This window comes from Ambystoma mexicanum, chromosome 7p (assembly GCF_040938575.1).
Source record: "Ambystoma mexicanum isolate Mex_15411 chromosome 7p, UKY_AmexF1_1, whole genome shotgun sequence".
Taxonomy (NCBI): domain Eukaryota; kingdom Metazoa; phylum Chordata; class Amphibia; order Caudata; family Ambystomatidae; genus Ambystoma; species Ambystoma mexicanum.
In genome coordinates this window covers 809681623-809704289 of record NC_090939.1, presented here as the reverse complement: position 1 = coordinate 809704289, position 22667 = coordinate 809681623, and the positions used below count along the sequence as shown (strand labels likewise).

General features: G+C 42.9%; 1 protein-coding gene across 4 annotated transcripts in view; it reads left to right on the top strand.

The window, feature by feature from the left end:
- The window catches only part of LOC138526335 (interleukin-1 receptor type 1-like), a 450187-nt gene that overhangs the window by 368267 nt on the left and 59253 nt on the right, over positions 1-22667 (top strand). For all 4 annotated transcript variants that reach the window (XM_069636950.1, XM_069636948.1, XM_069636947.1 and 1 more), the window contains one exon: positions 5923-6090. In XM_069636950.1, coding sequence (XP_069493051.1) covers positions 5923-6090 — 168 coding nt within the window. The remainder of the gene's footprint in view (positions 1-5922; positions 6091-22667) is intronic.

Below are 22667 nucleotides of genomic sequence, written 5' to 3'. Positions count from 1 at the left end.
GCCTATCATCTGATTCGTATCAAGGAAGGAGACGAATGGAAAACAGCCTTTAGAACACCCTTTGGACATTATGAATACCTGGTCATGCCCTTTGGACTTGGTATGGATCATTCGAAGGTAAAGGCCATACTTTCTTGGCCAACTCCCACTTCTTTGAAACAAGTTCAATCCTTCCTGGGACTTGCAAATTTTTTCTGGAAATTCATACCCACCTTTTCTGAGATTGTCCAACCGATCATCACTCTCTTGAAGAAAGACACTCCCTTCCTCTGTTCTACGCCTCAAGACAAAGCGTTCCAATGTCTAAAGACAGAATTTACTCAAGCCCCCATCCTAGCTCAACCCGACATTAATCGGCCGTTCCTAGTGGAGACGGATGCCTCTGGCTACACCATAGGAATAGTCTTGAAGCAAGAATTTGAGGACAAATTGGAACACCCAATTGCATTTCTTTCATGAACTCTGATCCCCAGTGAGACACATTATTCCGTCTTTGAAAAGGAACTATTAGCCATCCGCCAAGCCTTCACAGAATGGCGACATCTTCTCCTGGGAGCTAAACATCCGGTCCAGGTTCGTACGGACCATCGAAACCTTCAAGTTCTACAATTCTTGGAGTGTAGGAACAGTTGTCAAGCCTGTTGGGCCTTCTTCTTTGCCCAGTACCAGTTTCACATCAGTCATGTTCCTGGAACATAAAACATAATCGCTGAGGCCTTATCTCGGCGTCCAGACTACAAAACTACCGAAGATCGGGCCTATCCCAAGATGTTTCCCCACACGATTTTGGTAGCCCAAGCTGTGAGTCTTTTGGAAGAAGTACGGATGCAAACACAATCCTCTGAGCTCTGGAAGGACATTTCCAAGAGAAAAATCTATGGAATCTAAGATCCAAGGACGGATATTTGTTTAAGGATAACACCCTGGTCATCCCCAAACAGAAATTACAACAAAAGATAATAAACCTCTGCCACGATACCCTCCACTCCGGTCATGGTGGTATCACCAATACCCTCTGTCTTATACAAAGAGAATTTTGGTGGCCTAAAATGAAGACTGATGTACAACTGTACATCCAACCCTGTTCTATCTGCAGTCAAAACAAGCACGATAACAAGATACCGGCGGGTCTTCTATTGCAACCGGCAGTACCTTCAAGACCTTGGGAAATCATTGCTACAGACTTCATTGTGGAATTACCACCTTCCAGGGGATACACGTCAATCATGGTCACCATTGACTTGTTCACTCACATGGCTCATTTTACACCTCTGTATAAACTACCATCCTCATCAGAACTCGCTGGAATCTTCCTGGAACACATTTTCCGTCTTCATGGACTTCCTTCCAAGATCATATCAGACCGAGGACCTCAATAAATCTCATAGTTCTGGAAACATCTCTGTCGCATCCTAGGGATCCAACCTGCTCATTCATCAGGTTATCACCCACAAACCAACGGAGCTACGGAACGTGTAAATCAGACCCTTGAACAGTACCTTTGTTGGTTCGCCACCAAGGTTCAGGATGATTGGTCACTCCTTATACCAGTGGCTGAATTTGCCTACAACAATTCCGATCACTCAGCAGTCAAGACCAGCCCCTTCTATTGCAGTCAAGGATTTCATCCGTCAGTTTTACCTTCTATTCTTCCACATCCCACACCAGTACCTACTGTCGATTCCTGGATCAAAACTCTCATCAACATACACAAGGAAGCCAAGGAATACTTAGAAAAGGCCCAGAAACACACTAAGCGTTATGCGGACTCCAAGAGAAGACCAGGGCCTTCCTATTCTGTTGGTGATCAAGTCTGGTTGTCCTCGAAACTACTACCTCGACATCTAAGACCAAACAAATTAGCCCCCCCGGTACTATGGGCCATTTTCCATTAAAGAAATCATCAACTCATTCTCATTCCGGTTCAAGCTACCAGACTCCTGGAAGAAAATTCACCCCGTTTTTCACACTTGTCTATTAAAACCTTACATCCGATCCACCCGGAAATCCTGCAGACCCAATCCCGTGATTGTGGACAATCAACTGGAATGTTAAGTATCCAGAATATGCGATTCCAGGTATAAACGGGGTCACCTTCAATACCTAGTTGAGTGGAAAGGATATCCTCCTAGTGAAAGAACCTGGGAACCTGTTTCTAACCTGAATACCCCTCGATTGCTCAGAAGATTCCATCTCATACACCCGGGCAAACCTGGTGGAGCAGGTTTTCGGAGGAGGCATGCTGTCACGACCCACAGAACGCGCCCCTTCTGGACTTCCTGGTCCATATCGCGGCGGGCTTGTATACACTATTACTCCCAAGTATCAAGTAACTTGCCTCGCACCAGCCTTTACGGCAGACGCAGCACGTTCCATAAATATGCCACGCCCCTGCGGCCCCGTGCGTCTCAACACTATCAACAAGTAGTGACTACACATGTATTGCAGCTCGAAAAATCCTTCTATTTCCTAGTTCCTGGTCCTTTATTCTTACTCCTTTCCTTTCCAAGTTGTTCCTGGAATCCTCGTACACTAGTGACTGCTCCTTCTTTCCTGGACATCCTGCTCCCACGAATATCCTGGAACTCTGAACGCACGCTGGAGTCGGAAGAGACTCGTGCGGGCCTGTACAAGACTCGATCCACCCGCGAGAAGAATCTTCCCACGGAACCGTACAAGAAGCGATCTCAGGTGAGACGGGGGAGATTCATGACACGCACATTCTTTCACTGAGATACACATCCTTTCGTATTGCATTTCTTGCCTGTATTTCCTCCCTGCTGAAAAACTGGAGTGATTTATTTATGTATGTATTAGTCATTTGTATAGCAACTATACAACAAAAACAGTTTTCAAAAGTGCTTCAGGCAGGGCAGACAACAGGGGGAAATGCAGTAATCAACATTCTTATTGGCCCTTGAACCATTCAGAATGAGCAAGTGCTATAAGCGTAAATGGTACAGTCATATAAACGGCAAGAGTCTGTCATACAGAGAAAAATAAAAAATAGGTACACTCTGCAGTAGGCACACAGATGTAAAAAAACCTATACCAGAAGCACTGGGAATCAGTATAAATGGGGGAAACCACAGTTGGAAAACACACCCAAGTTCGAATTTCACTATCAGCACTAGAAATCACTACACATGGGGGAAAGCACAGGTGGAAAACACACCCAAGTTCGAATTTCACTATAAACACTAGAAATCACAACACATGGGGGAAAGCACAGGTGGAAAACACACACCTACGTGAGTAGCTTTTACAATTAGGTAGAGAACAACTTTAGGATACTGCGGCCCAGAGGAGGTATGAGTCAATAGGAAGCCAAGAGGAAAGACGGAGCCCAGGCAGGTGACATGGACTGCTTACCTCAGCGCGTTGGTGGCACAATGTTTATGGTCCTGAGAGTAGAGTGCAGAAGGATAGTTTGAGTGGTGAGAGTAGGTGAGACAGCATCATGGGAGTGCCTTTGATCGCTGGACAGGGCCAGACAGGGGCCTTAGTAGTGGGCCAAAGAGGTGGTCCTTATTAGTGAGCCTTGGGAGGGGGCTGACTTTCACCTGCCAGTTACCCGTATTGGCTATTTTGATGGAGAACAGGCCAATCAGGATGGTTATTGCCACCCTAGCCAAGCACTCTGGTCTCTGCAGGAGTGATGGCCATGATGGAGGAGGTCAGAATACCTGAGCACAGTGATGCCCAAAATTATGCTTGGATGCGGTGGGCACGCAAAACTAACACATTAGCATAAAAAAACACAGCTGCCTTCAGATCAAAATAAGGCTGGTAAAAGCAGCATAAAAAATTGTGCGTTCACCGCTCAGCTTGTCAGCCACGTGTGAACTCCACAAATAAAGCCCTTCTGGGCGTACCTCGCTGCCGGAGTGCAGCGATGCTCTAGCAGCCTTGTGGATGGTGGGAGTAGGGGTCTTCGATGCTTTGGTTCTGGCTCCAATGGAAGAATGGGAAATCTGTGTGTACTTTTTTCCTCGTTGCTTTCGCGAACTGTTTTAGGGCACCCCGCTTTGCCTCACACCTCCCAGAGGCCACCAGGTGCTCACCACTAATGTGCAATGGGCCGTAGCCTGACATGAGGCAGAACGTGACCGGCGAGACAAGGTCGATGTCCCCCATGAGTACTGTGGACTGCAGCCGGGGCTGGACGGTGGCCACGGGCACTCATAGTCCCACGCCGCAGAGCCCCACGGCTTTAGCTTCCAACACGTGCAGCTCGTCCCGGGTGCCAAGGCCCAGGCTGACCATGCGCAGGGACAGCTGTTCATCCAAGTCAACCCCACCACTGGGAAAGGAGACCTCCCTCTTGGCACCGATCAACATGCAGCCGAAGATTGCAACGTGATTACCCATTACATTTTGCATTTCTCTGGCTTTTCTTTAGAGGCTGGTGTTTATAGTCTTTTTATAGTTACTTGTACATTAGTGTTTTAATGAAAGTATATGTATATATACATATTATAGAATTTTGCAGAACCATGATTGGATATTTCTTTTAGTGTGTTTAATTAAATTATATATATTTCGTTTAGATTTCTCTGCTCTGCTGTCTGGTTTACTACTGGATCACATTCACACCCCTTCTGATAGTGTAACTTCCTTTGGACCTCATTTGTCACAAACGGTGATGGAGGTGTATATGTCTCTTGACTGTGCATGGTTTGCCTTTATAATTGGGATCACTGTTGGTTTTCACAAGTGTGTGGACTGAATAGGCAGCTTAGCCACGGCTCATCCTTATAGTCCTGCAGAGCAGAAGTCATTTCCTGACGCACACATACTGTTCATAGGCCTAATGTCCCGTTGCCGGACCAGACTACTGGATTTTAAAGAGGCCTTTCACCTTCCATCCCCTGGCTGCCCTACTCCCACCCACCAGGATTCTGCTTTTCCTGCGCTTGGTGATAAATGGTATAACGCCAGCCCTCAGGAACCCAGGGTCCCCAGTTTACACATCAGGGTTTGGGTTTTTTACAAGCTCTAGGGCTGGCTCATAAAGTCAGTAAGCCAGTAAGTTAGCTCAGTGGGTTGAGCACTCACTGTTGAGATCTGTGGGTGAATTCCAGGTCGCAGGTTTGAATCCTGGCCAGTCCAACTCAGTCTTTCATCCTTCCGGGTTGATAAATGAGTGCCAACTTCAGTTGGGTGATATTGTATGTAAATATGTTATAGGTAAAGGGCTTTGGCGAAAGCGCTATATAAATAACACATCATTATCATCATGAAAAATAAACATGTGAACTATAAATGTCAACAAATGCAAGGACACTGCTGCAGAGCTTCCGCCAAGAACTTTCAAGCGTTCGTTCTTTTAACAGTTTTGATATAACGTTGTGTTACCCTGTACCTCATTTGCACTACGTCTGACCAACGTATACAATATGCATAAAACGTTGATGGGCTGGAAAAGCGGGTGCATCACAAAGTGTAGTTGAAAAATGAGGATTAACGTGCGCCTTGCCTCAATTTTTGTGTATGCGGTTTTTTTTTTGCATTGGAGGTGCTGTGCAACTCAATCACACTGACAATCTAGCATTTGACGGTGACCGTGCAGTAAAGCCTGTTTATGCCTAAAATCTGACTACAGAAATAAACGGATTAAGTACAATCTGTGGAGGAAACGAAATGGTGTGGAGTAGACAGAAAAAAAAGATGAAGGGTGTAAACATCATTGTGAAAAGAAATCAGAAATGTTCATCATGCAGCCTTGTAAATAGCAGAAATGAGGGCACATGGTTTCAGAATGTCTCTACCGCAAGCCACTCTTTTTCCTGAAAATTGCTGACCTTGCTTGCATGGAAAGCAAACACTGCTCACTAGTGTATTGGACTGAAATGTGGGTGAAACAATTTAAGTGTCCTTTATTTTAACGTGTTATACATAACATTGCTAATTTTGTTGCAGAGTCGGATGGGAAGACGTACGATGCCTATGTCATGTTTCCGAGGGGTAATGAAGCTCAACATATTTACCCCATAAACCTGTTTGTGCTGAAAGTGCTACCTGAGGTTCTGGAGCGACTTTGCGGATATAAACTGTTCATATTTGGACGGGATGACCTGCCCGGTGAAGGTACATTTTGCTTTGGAATTTCTGTCGAAAAGCTGTCGTTTTCTGAACTTATCAAATAGCGTCTGTTATGTCTATGGTTAGCCAATGTCTGTTTAAATAACTACACTGTTTTTACTTTCATTTGTCTTTGACTCACCAAATATACTTAAGACCATCTGTTGTGTAACAATTAGCTTTTCGAATTAGTCTGAAATTAAGCACCCACCTTAGTCAGTTGCCAGTCTTGCCACCTCCAAAAGGCCTTTTTGTTTTGGATCATTCAATTCTCGCGGAACATATGATACGGCTATTTGGGCAGCTTTTGAGTAGAGATTGTTGGGTCTAGGTACGTGTCACTGACAGAGATGTCATTTAATGCATATCAGAGAACTTAGTAGAATGCTGCTCCCTGGGCGGTCTCATGTTATCCAAACATTGACAAAGCCAAAAGTCAGCCATTTTGTAAAGGCATTCTAGAGGTACTTTTCAGGCATTCATCATTTGCCAGCTATTGTCATCATATGTCCAGGCAGTGTTAGGCCCGAAAGGTACAATTAAGACAAAAATAGTCAATGGAGTAACTCCAAGTGCACGAGAAAACCCAGCTTTATTCAGAATCAAATGGCCGCTGGGAGAGTGTACAAATACAATCTCAAAATGGCAACAGGAACAATAACTTTTTACACCAAAAACACATCATAAATGATGTCACGATGAACAATTATCATACAACTTCTATTCTAGTCCTGGATTGGACGTTAGAGTATAGGCTATATGATTATTTATAAGGGAAGCTCGTTATAGTTGGTTCTTTTATAACTGGCTCCTCCTGTGTAAAACCTTCTATAAATGATACATTTCAATTCAGAACCTCATCGGGTGGCCCTGTACTACACTAGTAGATAAGAGGAACATAATTTCATTGGTCAGACATTTTCTCATTCGACCTCGAACACCTTACACAGTGCCAAGTTATGTGATAGGCAAGGATAGATGGGCGTCTGGATGTGCTAATGCAGTGGCAGGATCACTATTTAATTGAGTCGGGAATGAATGGTCATTGTTGGGAATACATGGTTGAGGAACACTGTTCAGGGGGTCAATTTCAGCTATTTGTTGGATTTTATGCTAATATAATGTGTGTGTGCTTTCTTTCGGCAGCCACTCAGGGCACTGTGTATTCATTTGATATGGGGTTGTTTGACACCGTAGCTACCTGCACCTGGCCTTCAAGGATATGTGTGTTTTTCACTGCCACCAACTACAACTAATTATCTTTAATAATTAGATGCTGTATGCCATTTGAAACATTATCTGGTGTGGTTTCAGCTTACTATGCAAAACTCTCATTGGTGCATTGACATTGATGTCTGGGGCTCGTCCGAGCATTGTGAGTCCTGGAAGCTTATTTCCAAAGTCATTTTATGTCCAGTTGCAATATTTCAGAATTCAGGCCTAGCAAGGTTTTGGTGTAAGCAATGGTGGCACTTCTGTTCATTCGCCGCCATGTTGTTTTCTCTATGTCTTACATATTTGCGTTCTTAATGTATACGTGTAAGTGTAAGTGTGGACAAGTGCTCTTCGTGTCTACGTGCAAGTGTTTTCCATGTCTACGTGCATCACCATTTTATAGTTCCCTTCCTGTTTATACAAGGCAAAATATAATCTACCTGTTGTCCTACCTAAGTCACACAATCTATTGTACACTCAATGATCAATGTGGGGATCTTTGTGTTTAACTGTTTATATACCAGTTCTCGGTTTATATCTTTGTGTATACTCCGAGACAGGTAGGGGCGTGGCTACAACTGGTGCAGCTCTCATCTCCATTATTACATTAGTTTCACCATTTGTGCTGGTAGTACCATCACATGACTGGTATTACTATTATATAGCAGCTACTACCAATACCATCCAAAGCCTACGTGCTCACTTCATTACCGATGCCGACTAACACATTTCCAGACATTCAGCATTGGCCATGTGGTATCCAGCTAAGGTGAACAGAATTTAGAATGCCTTCATAGTAGCAGCGCCCTTCCACCCTTTGTACTGTAAAGCCATACACTGTTCTCCGCTTGCCACGGGGAGCATGCGATTCATAGCCTCCCATCCTGTGTGCATCCTTCTGCAATGTATTAACTAGCAGGGAGACTGGTAAGATCAGCACAGAATGCTTGCAATGCAGCACTTCATAGAGGCGATCCTGACTTTTTCCATGTACAAGACAACAGTTGGCTGCATGACTAACTGGCCAAAAGTCAACACAAATAAAAACTATCCTTACATCTTCTGCATTGACTACAACTGTGCATGAAATTAGAAACATTAACCCACGTGTAATATAGGATCTATCCGGCTTTGCCGATTATTATTTTTTTTTGTCGAATGTCAACTTTGCCGATTTCTTTTGCAGATGTCACCTCTTTTTTCACCACAGAAAGCTGTGGACAGGCCCTGCACCCACACTTCTACTCCCCACCCCTTTATAAACTTTACCCATACTTACCAACTGTGGTAAAAAAAAAAGAGTTAAATAATTCACGAATATCCATTCGGTAAAGTTGCCATTCGGCAAAAGTGAGGAACACTGTACCATACACACACCATCCTTTCCCCGTGTATGTCTGTACCACCAAACATCACAGAATCTTCTTGCTTCTTATATCATTTATATTGAAGTACCTAAAACACATCTTGGATACAGAGAAAATAGACTTTTTCTTGTTGTGATGTGATTTACAGTATGTGAGACTCCGCAACTTACCTGCTCGCCAATCATCTGTAATTCAGAAAGGTAGTGAATTGATTCTTCTATCTGGGCACATGGTGCCTATCCAATGTAAATGTTTTGTACATTCCTAGAGCATTTACCCAGTTCTGGATGTAGGTACCTGATGTTTCGCAAGCGACACCCACTCAGCTTTTGGGAGCCAGGTATAGGACTGGCTCACATGTATGTAGTACCATGAATTATTATTATCATTATTATCATTACATTTATTGAGTGCGGAACTAGCTCCGAGAAGCAACGGAGCGCTTTACAGAGGTATACACCAAAACAGATGCATAACAGAGCGCTTTTCAAAGGTAGCAACAGAACTGATATACAGCATGAGGTTGGATACAGAGGGGCACAAAGGAGGGGTACAGCTGTACAGGGTGGCGGTGCAGAGAGAGGTGGGCGGTGTCTAGTGAGTCTTTGCACAGGGCCCTGCTGGCCTTGCTATTGGAAGATTCCAGCCATTGCGACTAATGTGCCTTCTCGAGATAGTGATTTACATGTCTGTTTGAGGCAGTTGGTGCCCTAAACTCACTTCAACCATTTGGAAATGGATGACTGCCAACCTGACATGGTAAAACTTGGGGGTTATGTAAATATGACTGCCAACCTGACATGGTAATACTCGGGTGATATGTAAACGTGACTGCCAACCTGACATAGTAATATTCGGGGGATATGTAAACACTAGCAGGGCCATTAAGTTGGAAACTTTTACTCAACAAATACTTTGAGTTTGAGTCGCCCGGAATACAAACAAAATGTGTTTTTCTTTCCAGAACACTGGCAAGGCATATCTCCTATTCTCCTCCATTGTATCTGTGGCAGTTTTCAAGGGACCACAATGCTCGTACGGTTCCAGCAACTAGCTTCAGCTGCACTTAGTATTCCAACGTGGAGAGTATTACTTAATGGCTGATTTTATGGAGCGGGCCATTAAAGAACTAGCATGTGTGTGCAATAATTTTATTTAGTCCATTCCTGCTGCAAATCTGAGTGCAATTAACATACATACTAGCTAGCATCTACTCCATGCATATCTCTTTCCCAGAGGCTTCTAATAGCAAAAGCATTTACAAGAAATAAGTAAGCAAATTGTGAAACCTTCCAAGCCCATAAGCAGTTCTTCAGAAGCCAGTCAGAAGTATATGTATTTTTTTTTAATTATTTATTCATACAGATTATATGGTTTTCCATATTATAAACCTTTGACCTGTTGACTCCTTCATTTACCAACTCATTCATGGAGACCGTTTTCAATGTTTGTCCACTCTCTAATGTTCTTCATAGTGCTCACATGCCTGTCATGATTATCACTGGGCATTCCACTGTTTTTTAGTCTGAACGTCATCACGGAGGCAGCCCTCCAGTTTCTTAAGTGTTAAGATCACCCGTTTTATGAGCGCTATGTTAACCTTCATTATTTCTCCTTCGACGAAGATCCTCCACCAGTCTTCCGTGCTTCTTGTCATGAAGCTTCTCAGAGTGTCCCCCAAACACTGTTCACGGGCATCCCTTAGTCCGGCGCAGTGAAGTATGAGGTGTTTCAAAGTTTCTTTCTCTCCTAGAATGTTACATATTCTGCATCTTGCGTCTCTATCCATGAGTTTCCTTCTTTGCAGTATTTCTCCCGTTGGTAAAATGTTCAATCTAAATCGTAAAAAAAGGGATCGAAAGTACCAGTTCGGGAAAAAAAAAACAGGTATCTCGGTATCTGGTTCAGTTTACGTGGCTGTGCCCAGAAGTCTTCATAGCCTTTGTATTTCCCATTATTTTCCTGAGTTTCTATCCAGTCTGCCGTGTATAATTTTTTCTTTGTTTTGTCTGGGTTGTTCAATAGGTCGTCCTCTGATTCATTTAGGTTCGCTAGAATCTCTAGACACGAGCCTTGCCATTCCATTAGAGTTACATCAGCTTGTTCTTTTAGTGCTTTATTCAACACACTAAATTGTGCATTTTCCTCCAGACATTTATGGTAGAAACACAGCGTTTTCCAGATCACTATGGTTTTCAATGAGGTTAGAGCCAGCTCTCTCCTTATCAGCTGTATTGGCACCGATGTGGGGAGTTGTAATACTTTCCGCCAAAAATGGCCCTCCAAGATTGACTATACATGAGTCGGTATGGGTATTGGTGATTCAGCTCTGTATACCAATGTTAGCACTACTTTCATCCTGTAGAAATTTACCAATGGTGTTAAGGTAAATCTACAGTATCTTTTAAGTAAAATTTTCCCTTGAGAGGCTAGGTTATTTGCTTTCCGTTTTAGCCCCTCGATTCTTGGCGCTTCACTTTTCGTGTTATTAATACAAACTCCCAGGTATGTAAAGGTCTCGACTTCCAACATTTTTTAACTTTTCAATGACCAACCTGTCTTTCTGGATCTGTTTTTTCTCCCTCCTGGGCGTAACTTTAAGATCCTTGACTTTTCTGGATTAATTACCAGATCATTTGCATCTACATACAGTTGCAGGGCTGTCAACTGTCGTTGCAGGCCAATTTGGTCTGGTCCATCGGGACGATGTCATCTGCGTATAGCAATCTCCCTATTGGGATCCCTGCAATCTTCGGTGGGAAGCAACGTATGAGTTCAGAGGATTCCTCGATATCTGATGTGTACAAGTTATAGAGTTCTGGCGCCAATGGGCACCCTTGTTTTAGACCCGTTCTTATAGAAATTTGGTCTGTCAGTGTTCCTGCTTTGTCCAACCTAACTCTAATACTTGTACCTGTGTACAGATCTTTGATGTTCTCTACCAGGACCTGCGGGCATTCCCATGTCTCCAGTGTCTCCCACTACATAGCTCTTTTTATTGTGTCAAAAGCTTTTGACAGGTCGATGAAGGCTCTGCATATTTCTTGGGTTTCATTCCTTATTATTCTCGCTCTCATCAGATTACTCAGGGAAATGTTAAGTGCGGTGCCTCTCCCCCTCACAAAGCCGGACTGCCAGGGGTCGCTTTGGCCACTTTGCTGTGCCCAAGTAACCAGGTCCCTCAGCAATGGGGATGCGAAGACCTTCCCCGCAACATCCAGAAGTGCAAACGGTCTGTAGTTGTCCGCCGATGTTCTAAGACCCTTTTTAAAGATCGCCACCACTATCGCTGTCCTCCAAGAATCAGGGATTTTTTCATTGGGCAAAATGTATTTGAACAGGTAGTGGAGAAACTTTGCCCACTCCGTTATATTACTTTTTAGTATTGCGTTCGTCAGCACGTCTGGGCCCGGGGCTCTTGAGTCTTTTAGTTTCCTTAATATGTTTTCAATTGCCTCGATACTGATGTCAATTATTGCGTCTTCCTTCCTTATCAGTGGTTTTCGCCTAGGTAGTATGTGGTTTTTTCCTTGTATCTGTGTATAAAATTCGCACCATGTAGTGGCACTTATTGGGTTCATTAGGGTTCTCTCCTGAGAATTCTCTACTTCGTTAATGATGGCCCATATTTCTGCAGTGTTTTTAGTTCTTATTTTTTCTAGCATACTTTCTGCATCTTGGTTTAACAGGGTCTTCTTATGTAAGTGGAGCCAGTTACGGTTGCCCTGTTTTAACTTGTGTATCTCCTTACTGAAGTTACTAGACTTGTTCTTCTTTAATTGCCTGATGTTTCTCCTTAGTTCTTTTTTCCTTTCCCGTATCCGGCTATCGTACAGATGATGGTGATTCTTTGTTAAATGGTTATTTCCTGTTTTTCCTTCTGTAATAAAGGCTCTGAAGAGTGGTGTATAGTCAATCCTTTGAGTTTCTTGTTCAGTTTCGAGCAAAGAAATCATACCTTTTAGTTTATGATTCAATACTTTGATTTTGTCTGGTCTAATCCTTAATTTCATCCCTCGTTGGACTGTAACTATGTCCTGATTATACATACTGAACTTGTTGTTACTGATGTTTTTGCATGTCAGTTTCATCAGATTATGATCGCTTTCTGTTGTTGTTATTACTTCCAATGTTTGGATAGTCTCTGACAGATTACTCGAAATGCAAATGTAATCCAGAATCTCTGCTGATTGCACCCCCTTCCATGTTGGATGAGCTGGCATATCACCTTCCACCTTTCCGTTTAGTATGACACAGTCTCTCGATTGCAATATGTTATTCCACTTTATTCCTCTTTTTTCCTTCGCTGTGGCACTTGTTACATCGTGTTCTATTACTTGATTGTCTTTGTTAACACAAGTACAGTTTAAGTCCCCAACCAGTATATAGAACAGATCTATCCATTTCTCTCTCTGCTCATCCATCAATTCTGCTGTTTCCTCACGGAGCTTTTCATGTAGGATGTTTGCTGGGTTCCAATATATATTGATCAGGATCAGTACTCTCACGGCATCTTTATCTAGCTGTATCACCACCATCTGGATGAAGGGATTTGGATGAATCATCTCCAGCACTTTCCAGTTCAAGTCGTTTTTAATAGCTACTAGGAGACCAGACATGGGTCTTCCTCTTAAGCCTTTTACGGCTGGGTTAAGTAATACCACGTATCCTTCCATCGTAGGTGGTTGCGACAACCACGTTTCTTGTAAGCATAGCACTTTCAGGTTCTCCTTTTGTAGTTCTCCAATAGTAAAAAGGTGGTTGGAGCATCTTGTGTTCCAACTTCAGAGGCTCCATGAGCACACACTTCTTACTGTTTTATGTTATTGGGTGTTCACTTTGTCATCAATAAGGTTTTTCAACCATTTCCATCTTGCAGCTTCGTTTTCTTCCCCTTGTCTTTTATTTCTACTGTTTGGACTTTGGTTACTCTGGTAGTCACTTTTTCTTGATGTTGTTCTGTGGCACCTAAAATGTCTCGGCTCTTTGTCTGTATTGTTGTTCTGTCTCGACGAGTGTTTCTATACTCGTTCTTGTATTTTTAGGATTTCATCACTTTCTTGAAGGTCAAAGCCCATTGGTCTTAACTGAGGTGCTTCATCAAGGAGCAGTTGTCTCACCAAATTTGACCTTGTGTGTAAAATCACCTTGTCTGTACGGTCCTCGTCGACAAACTCTACGATGGCAAGATCGTTTGTGGTAATTAATATTAGTGCCAGGATATGATGTAGAAGTCTTATTACATTAGTTCTATTTAGAATTAACCCGTCATCGTAGTAAAGAATTTGTGCCAAGACAAGTCCTGATTGCCTTTTCGTTTCAACATTACTTGCTTTATGTACCTGTCAGTGTGAGTGTTCTTTTTCCATCTCCTTTGTGTTCGTCCGTACTCTCCTGTCCCCCATCTCAGATCTGTTATTACTGTTTCTCGTTTCTCTGTCCAACCTGTTTCCAATTTTTGGATTCTCAGGTTGCCGGATGTTCCTTCCTTGCATCAGAGGTTCAGTCTTCTGGACACTGCATCTTTTTTTGGTTCTTCTTTCCAGTTGCTCTGTTTGTATTTGATTATTTGTTGTTCTTCTGCTTTCTCTTCGTTCTTTCTCTTGTTCAACGGTTGCTACCGTTACTATTGAAACATCACTCTCAGTATCATCTGTACTCTCCTCTCTCACCCAGTCTTCTTCCATTATGTTTGTATCTCTCTTTTCTCTTCCCCCCTGTTTCACTTCATCTTCTGATATTGTGTATGTCGAGAAGTCCATTAGATCTACATCGGAACACTCATCGTCTCCGAATTCAGGCGTTGCAAATTCTTTAGTATTCTGTTCTAATCTGACCTTTTTCTTGTTATTTATTAGCTGGTCTATTATACTTGGGTGTTCCTTTGGTATTTTCAAATTTTTGATAAATGCCCGACTGTTACTGCTACTTAGTCTCTTTGGTAGTGGTTGATTTTTTTTGTTTTTTAATGATAACACCTGTTGTCTTATCCCCTCCTGTCTTGCTTTCTGTGTTCTCTTCTTTCTTCAGTTTTGTCTGGCATTCCTGTTTTTGTTTCCAGTGTTTTTGTCTCTTTTTTTGAAGATCTCACAGACACTCCCGTTTTTCTTTTCTTTCGCTGAGGTCTTGTCCATGTTTATGAGTTCTTCTGTTGCTATTTTTGGTGTCTGTTTATTTATTGCCACCTGCGTCTGTCTGATGTTGGTTTGACCGTCACAGGCAGTTCTATTTGTGGATCTTTCCCAGTCCAAATTCTCCAAAGGCCTGGCTGTGACTGTTCTAGGACCCACGACCTTAGGTAGTTTCTGTGGTTCTTCCCCCACTGCTCCCTTGCTGTTTGTTTCTTCTATTGCTGGAGTTCTATCTTCACTCTGTTTTTCCCCTGCCATTTCTTCACTTGGTACAACAGTATTTCCCATCGAAGCTTGGCTCTGTGTCTCACTGTTTTCTTGTGTTCTTACCAGTAGTGGAGAATGGCCCACGCTATTGTATTCTGACGTTGTTGTTTTCGGGCCGTTTGTACCTCTTATTTCAATGGCTGCTGATGTGTACTCAGCGTGCTGTATTCTTTACTTGCTGAGTCCTTTCCTCTAGAGTTCATTCTCCCTAGTTTTCTCTCTTTTAGTATTGGTTCTATTATGTCATGTAGAAAGGGGCTAGGATTCCAGACAATGTCGTTACAAGTAGGAAGTTTTCTTCCTCGGAACAACCTGATTTCTTTGGGTTCTCGTTTTCCACCAGGCTTGGGGACAAGTCGTCAACTTCCTCCAACCTTGTATGGTTTTTGTTCTTTTCGTTCCTGTTCTCTGTTGTCATCTGATCTTTATTCACGACTTTACAAGTCGTTCCTCTCCGATAATCTCCTTGTGTGGGTCCTATAGTCTTTCCTCTAATTGTATTCTCTATATTTGTTGATGTCTCCAACAGGACCTCGTCTGGTATTTCAGCTCCATTTATTCTCTTTATCAAAGGTTAGCTGCCAGATCTTCCAATGCCAAAGTTAAAACTTAATGCTGGCTGGACTTTTGTCAGAGGCGACGATTTTCCACTGTCAGTAGTTTTTGATGCTGTGAGTATATGAGTGTCTAGATTTTTCATCACTGGCCCTACTGTAAAGGGTCGCCATGTGACCACACTGGAGGCACATTCTTTTCCGTTGTTCAAATGTTTAGTCATTTTGACTGTATACCTGAATGGAGGACTTACAGATAGCGCCGACTTTTCCCTTTCATTTCCTTGTGTCTTGGGCGGCTCTCTTTGCAGATCTTCATCCTCTTCCATATTGTTAGAGTTTTTCCTTTTCAAAAACTTCGACTTGTAAGGTTCCTTGTTGATTATAGACATCAGTTTTTTCCCAATGTTCGGTTCCGTGGCTAAGCTTTCATTAGTAACTTCCCCTTGTTCCTCGGGTCTTTTCAGATGTTCAGTTGATGTTAAGTCAATCATTATTTAATCCGGTGGGCTAGCCTGTTTTTGTGTCAAGTCTGTAGTTTTTTTTTGTACAGTCGTTGTCTGTGCCTGCATTAACGACTGCTGTTGACCTGCTTGTAGATCACCTGCCACGATTTCTGTGTCGTCCATAACTGGTTCCGTTGTTGTAATTGTTTTCCGGCTGTTTTGGTCACCCAATAGATTGTCTATATATTGTGACGTGCTTGCTCCAATCTTTACTTGAATGTTGAAAGGGCACGTATTTTGGTTGGCCATCTGCGGCTCTGCCTCCACTGCCCAAGAGGGCGTGGAACAAATTATGTCCAAACCCCCTTCCATTTCCTCCTCCCCTCTATGCAGGCCTGGCTCTTTCCTTGAGTCCACCCTATTGCTCTCTGCCTCATAATCTGTCTTCTCCTCCTGTTGGGGTGGGGCCGCCAGATTCAACATTTGTAAATCTGGTGAAGCAAGATAAAATTCTATTTGCTGGTTTCTTCTTACCTTCTTAATTTAGATTGCTTGCCACGGCACAGCAGCGGCTGGCTCTCCGCTCTCCGCCTACCGCCTGACACTGGACACTCAGACACACTCCGCTCTGCTCTGCTTTACTTCCGGTTTATGAAAGCAAGCGGCGTAGGGAGGAGGAGTGTTCTCCAGATGTTGTCGGCGAAGGCGAAAACAGACTCCTCTTATGATGGTTGAAAAACAGACTCCACGTAATCCACCAGCTCCAAGTCTTAGTCCCCACTTCACGTAGCTCGATCTTGCATCAAATCCAGTAGTCTGCGCGGCACACCGGACACTCAGACACACTCAGAAGTATATAAAGGCCAATCGTTCACCTTATCATAGATAGCGTTTTTAAACTGAGGAGTAATTGGTGGTGTGCTTCTTATGCAATATAATTACATTTGTAACCCACACGTGCCAACAGGATTTGACATCTTAATTCAATAATGGGATAAAGGAACAGCATATAGCAGTCCAAGGTTTCTTATATCACTATTGTATTATCATGTGACCTAGGTATGCTGCATGTTACCTCAGGAACAAAGAGCCCCATTACAAGTTTGGCGGTGCAGTAAAAATGTAATTACTGCCACATTTTTTTAGCAGTAATTGAATTACTGCTGTTTTTACCAAACTGCCGAATTCCGAGTTTGACCTTGAAATGGAGGATTTACCCTGGAGTTAAATCCCCCACTTTAAGGTAAAAAATTAGCGGATTTACTGCAACGGATTTACCCCTTGCTGTAATTCCACCAACATCCTAATGGAGTCCTGTGGACTCCAAAAATGGGGATTTACACCGCCCTTCCACCACTCATAATCAAATGGTGAACTCAGGGGACAGAGTGACGTTAATGGTGGATTTACTGCCAAATGACTGCCAAACCCGTCATGGACCCTAAGTCTCTTCTTTAAAAAGCACACCCCTTCTGTTATGAAAATATGAATACTTGGGACCTTCAACCGGTGGTTAGAGGAGCTGTCAATTCCGAAATCCATTACAGCAAAAGCATCACTAGAGTATATACATGTCCTTCTATGGATAATCTTTTGCATTGGATTCATCTAACATGTTCTGGACATCCCTCTGTCATGTTAGGAGAATAATCTAACCTCATTGTTACTTCTGTGGCCAGGCAAGTGATAGGTCATTTAGAGAATAATTGAGGACTTTTATTGATTCTTCAGGGCGAACACAAATTACGACATCTTGGATTGGTCAGTCTCTGATCGGAACAGGCACCACCCTGTGGAAGCTATAGACTTCATATTAAACAAAAAGGTGACATCATCCAGGTTATGTGCAAAAGGTACTGTGTCCAGGACTTAGTTATCCAACTAGAAATGAGCATGAAAGCAGAGTGAAGATGCAATAAAAACAGACTACAGAATGGCCAAGTAGCATGCAGAATTGCTCCAAGAGCATTTCAAAAAAAGTAATCTACAGATCCAAAAATGAATACATTTCCCCAAAATAGGAAACATGTTAACAAAATCGTGGTGCATTGATTGTAGCGGTTATGAGTATTGTGACAAGGTCCCCCGCCTGGCTCTTGGGGCCATCAAGGGCATGGCTCTTGGGCCTTGATATCTCCACAAACCAGTGGATAATGGGCCAGAGAAAGGTATGGGGAGGATTCCATGTTCCCTTGCCATTGGTCCATGGTGCATGGCAGGAAACAGTCACAGAACCACCATGTATCCACCTTCCTCCACAACTGAGAGGGCTTGAAGTTCTCTCTCAAAATACCTAAAATGTCCAAGCTGAAAAATCCACCTACTCCTTTGACTGGAATCAGTTTTCTGAAAATAGCATTAACAACAATGCTTTTGACATTGTTGCAAATGATCCCACAAAATCTGAGAAGTCATTTCAGGACTTCCCAAGATGAGCAGCGAACCAGAAAGTCAGAGGAACATAGTGTTACCAGCCCACAGTTTTCTGCCCACAGATTGCATCATGTGGGAAACAAAGGTATCAAAACATTGTCCATGGCAGAGTGTTCTCTCACTGGAGATACAATGTTGTGAGTTCACTGTGTAGACACATAATATGAAATAAAGATGGATTTGAACATATTGCAAAGTGTTTCCCCAGGACTTAAATCACACACTGTGAGAAACAGGTGACCGAAACTCGGAGCTGGCAGCACCATAGAGGGTTAAGGAGAGAAGAGTAACTTCTAAAATGGTTGGTGGGCCAGTTATAGGCCTGGTCCAGTTCTGTAAACGTAAACCATCCCCAGGTGTTCTCATGATCAGCAACCAAACTTAACCCCATCCCACCCAGAGGGATGAGGTAGGAGAGTATAAAACCCAGAAGCCCAAGTCCACCAGTGTGGGTTGTTGGAGAACGTTGTGGCAGGCAGTTGGAGAGCATTGAGGATTCAGGAATGATACGCAGGAGGACAAAGAGGTGATTAAGGCTAGTGGTGCAAAAGGGAGTGGCGGAGGTGGTAACAACAGCAAAGGCAGTTGCAGTTACAAAGGTGGAGGTGGGAGTAATAATGGAGGAGGTGTTAGTAACAGTATGAGGTGATAATAACATTAGTGGAGGTGATAACAACAGTGGAGGAGATAATCATAACAGAGGAGTTTGTAACAGAGAAGAGGAGTGGGTGGCAACAACAGCGGGGGAGATTAAAGCAACAGAGAAGGAGCTGGTGTTGAAAAGGAGGCTGTGATATCAACAGGGAAATGAGTGGAGACAGCCGAATGAATAACAGGTAAGAGGACAAACGAGGTCAACCTCTAGCCAGAAAGGACAGGAATATATGAGGAGGTAGGGTTGGTCCAAGGCAGGCTGAGAAGGCAGGAGAAGGAAAAGAATCCAGACAAGGGGGGCACAGGATGAGTAGTCAGGTCACCAATGATTGGACCGTAAGGGTTGAGGAAAGGGGACCCCTTCCTTCTCAAGGTGAGATGAGGAACTCGTTAATGAAGAGAACATCCTCAAACCAGCACAGACACTTCTTCTATACCATCCACCGATCAATGAGATGATACAACTGACTAAGAGACTGCTCTCTTTGCGGAATGAGGTCTGGAAACAGGGTACAGGAACACCGGAGAAACCTGCAATGCCACTGGGATGTGAGATGTTATCACACCCAGTGTGGGAGACTTTTGTTTTCATTTGATCCATTTTCTTTCAACCCACCGGGATAATTTCTATATCAGTAAACCTGTGAACTATCCTTCCGGCGTCCATTCCTTCTGTGAATCCTGCTAGGGCCTCCGACAGTAGAAACAAGTGTGATTCCCGAAAATGAACTGGTAGACAAGATCTAATAATTTGTTGTATTTAATATCAAAACTATTGGTTTGACAATAGACAAATCACAAGAAGTCATGTCTCGTCAGCCAATCACAACCACCACAAATGTGTCACTTGTTCCTATATTCTGGCATGTTCTGGTTCTTGACCTTGGGAATTGTGATACATATGGGACCTATATCATCTTTCCCAGGACCCACACTCGGCTGTCGTATATAAAATGCTTGCCAAAGTCATTGCTCTGTCATTATTACTACTTGAACTAAAACATACAGTGAGGATTGCTCCACTACCTTAAAACACAAGCCTCTTCATGGATGACCCCGCCAGTGCCACCCCACCTCTAAACTACTGCTCCAAAATGAAATGATGCAAGGGACGGGGGTCTTGGCTTTTTTGAAGGCATTAAACAATTTAGTTTCAGAATTTCGCAGGCACCTAATCCAGCCTTTCAGATCTTTGACAACTGATTCAGCATTCCATTGATTAAGGATCAAGGAGCTGGTCCTGTACTGCTGGATCTGCCACTGGCATTTGACACCATGAACCATGGGTTCCTCGTAGAGCACTTCGAGAAATAACAAGTATTTTTGGAAAGGTCATGGCCTCCTTTATAACTGCACAGAGACATCAAGTCAAAATCCAATCCACTTGGTCATCAGTTGCACACTGTGCAAAACCTCAGAGTTCGGTACACTATCCTTCTATTTAATACATGGAAATGTTACGAGACATTTTATTGTTTACATCTTTATGGATATGTATCTGGGGCAAAAAGTTCTTGGTTATATCTTCCAGGCTTTAAGGACCTGACCATAATACATACCTGTAACAACTAGGTAAGCAGTAGGGTGCAGGTATGATTTTCATATTAAATTGTCCTCAAAGCATAATGTGCAAGAAAGTACAATAAATGCTTTGCTACCCTGCACCTTTGGGCATTCAATGGTGCCAGATAACAAAATAACCTGGCCAACAGAATGTTTGTATTCCAGTTAGCAGAGATCCAATGATCTGAGCAAACCTTCCAGATAACCAAAAATCCTGACCCCTGCTTTATATACCGGCACTATAAACTCAACGATGCTCAGTTATTTTAAGTTATCGCCTTTGTAATCCAGCGTTTTATTATCTAGAATACTACTTATAAGGAGCATGACATTCACTGATGAATCGACTGTTCCTGTTAATTAAGTGCTGGATAACAAAGCTTGCACTGTGCTAGTAAATTATAGCAATTAAATTGCTTTCAGCACTTTCTTTCCTCTATGCACTCCAGTCCACCAACAAAACATCAAAAGAACATAATAAAAAAAAAACAAGCACAGGACAGACTGGAAATAGGCAGTCGTGTATAGTCAAATTTAATCAATGGAAAACCACTCAAGCATTGACCATTGCAATCTATTCGATAACATATTCTGGTCTGAATAGTTCTGATTTGTTGGTGCAACCACTTTTATTGGTTACGATTAAGAGTCAGGTCATGAGAAAGGTTATTCCACATGGTGGCATGTTCAATTCCCTGCTAAAATGTATCTTGGGGTGCTCCCACAGAAAGTCATTCCCATGAAGCAGAAGATCTTAACGTCTTTGTAAAAGGCCAGCGGAAACAAATAGTTTTCTCAGTGCTACGCCAGTGTGTTCAAAGTAAGTGTCGAACTATACCTGTGCAAATCCCAAACTAAGTTGGTCTGAGAAATAGGCAACTTGAAGAAGCAGGTCAATTTGTAAGAGTGGGGCTGAGATTGTAACAAAAGTATTTTGATGAAATGTAAACTAGAAAACACCCACAAATAGTTTTTTTTTATGATTGTCGCTTCTGAAGGTTTTTTGGAGACTGCTCAGTTCCAAAGTGCTGCATGGAGAAATGAGTGACCACACTTTACTGGTTCCTAGTCAGCCGGGGCTGGATTTAACGTTTTCAGATCCTAATTCTAACCCTACAGATTGCATTCCCTTCAAAAAGTAACTCACAGGGCCGTATAATATATTCAGTTTAGCGTTGCAATTGTTGTAGGGTGCAAGTTGCCTGCATCTATTGTTGTAAGTGGACTGATGGTGAGGTTTGCTAAAGGGATATGTAACATGGTTACTGCATCTTTGATGTTCAAACTTTGAGGGGTTGCCGCCAACACACAGTCATTTTGCACTGCAGCATTGTTGGCATGCCAGTTATGTTTTCTAGATTTTAAAACAAGGATTTTGCAGAGAAGCATTACCAGTGGTTATCAAACGCCAATTCCTTTTCCTCAATATTGATATATAATCAGTAAATGGATTGAATTTAGTTCGTTCTGAGCGGATGGCCATTGTGTGTCCACAGTTAGGAATCTAATGCCCTGTGTACAACACAACACCAGACTTCACTTTGCACTTTGAATAGTCACATTTTGTTACACCTCTTTTGACCGTTTTGTGGATTTGTTTCCTGTGTTTTGATTTGTTGTGATAGTTCTGATTTAGCATATGGGTTTGAGGAAGGTACCCTTCCCTACCCACACTATTGTTAGTGGATTACAAATTTAACTTCAAAATGTGACATGTGCTAGTGGCATAAGAAGATATAGTAATCCCCACTCAAGTAGCCCTTTCCTCTAATAAGTTTCTACACTGATAAGAGGTCCAGGGGTGCTGAATGTTATGGGGCTGGTCATGCTCACTCTAGCCAGCCCATCATTGCTTGGGGCCAGCAACTTGCTTGGTTGCCGGGATCACCTGGACTTATGGTGTTGCAGGATCGTCCAAACGGACATGGGCCTGGGGTGCCGGGGCACTGGGGA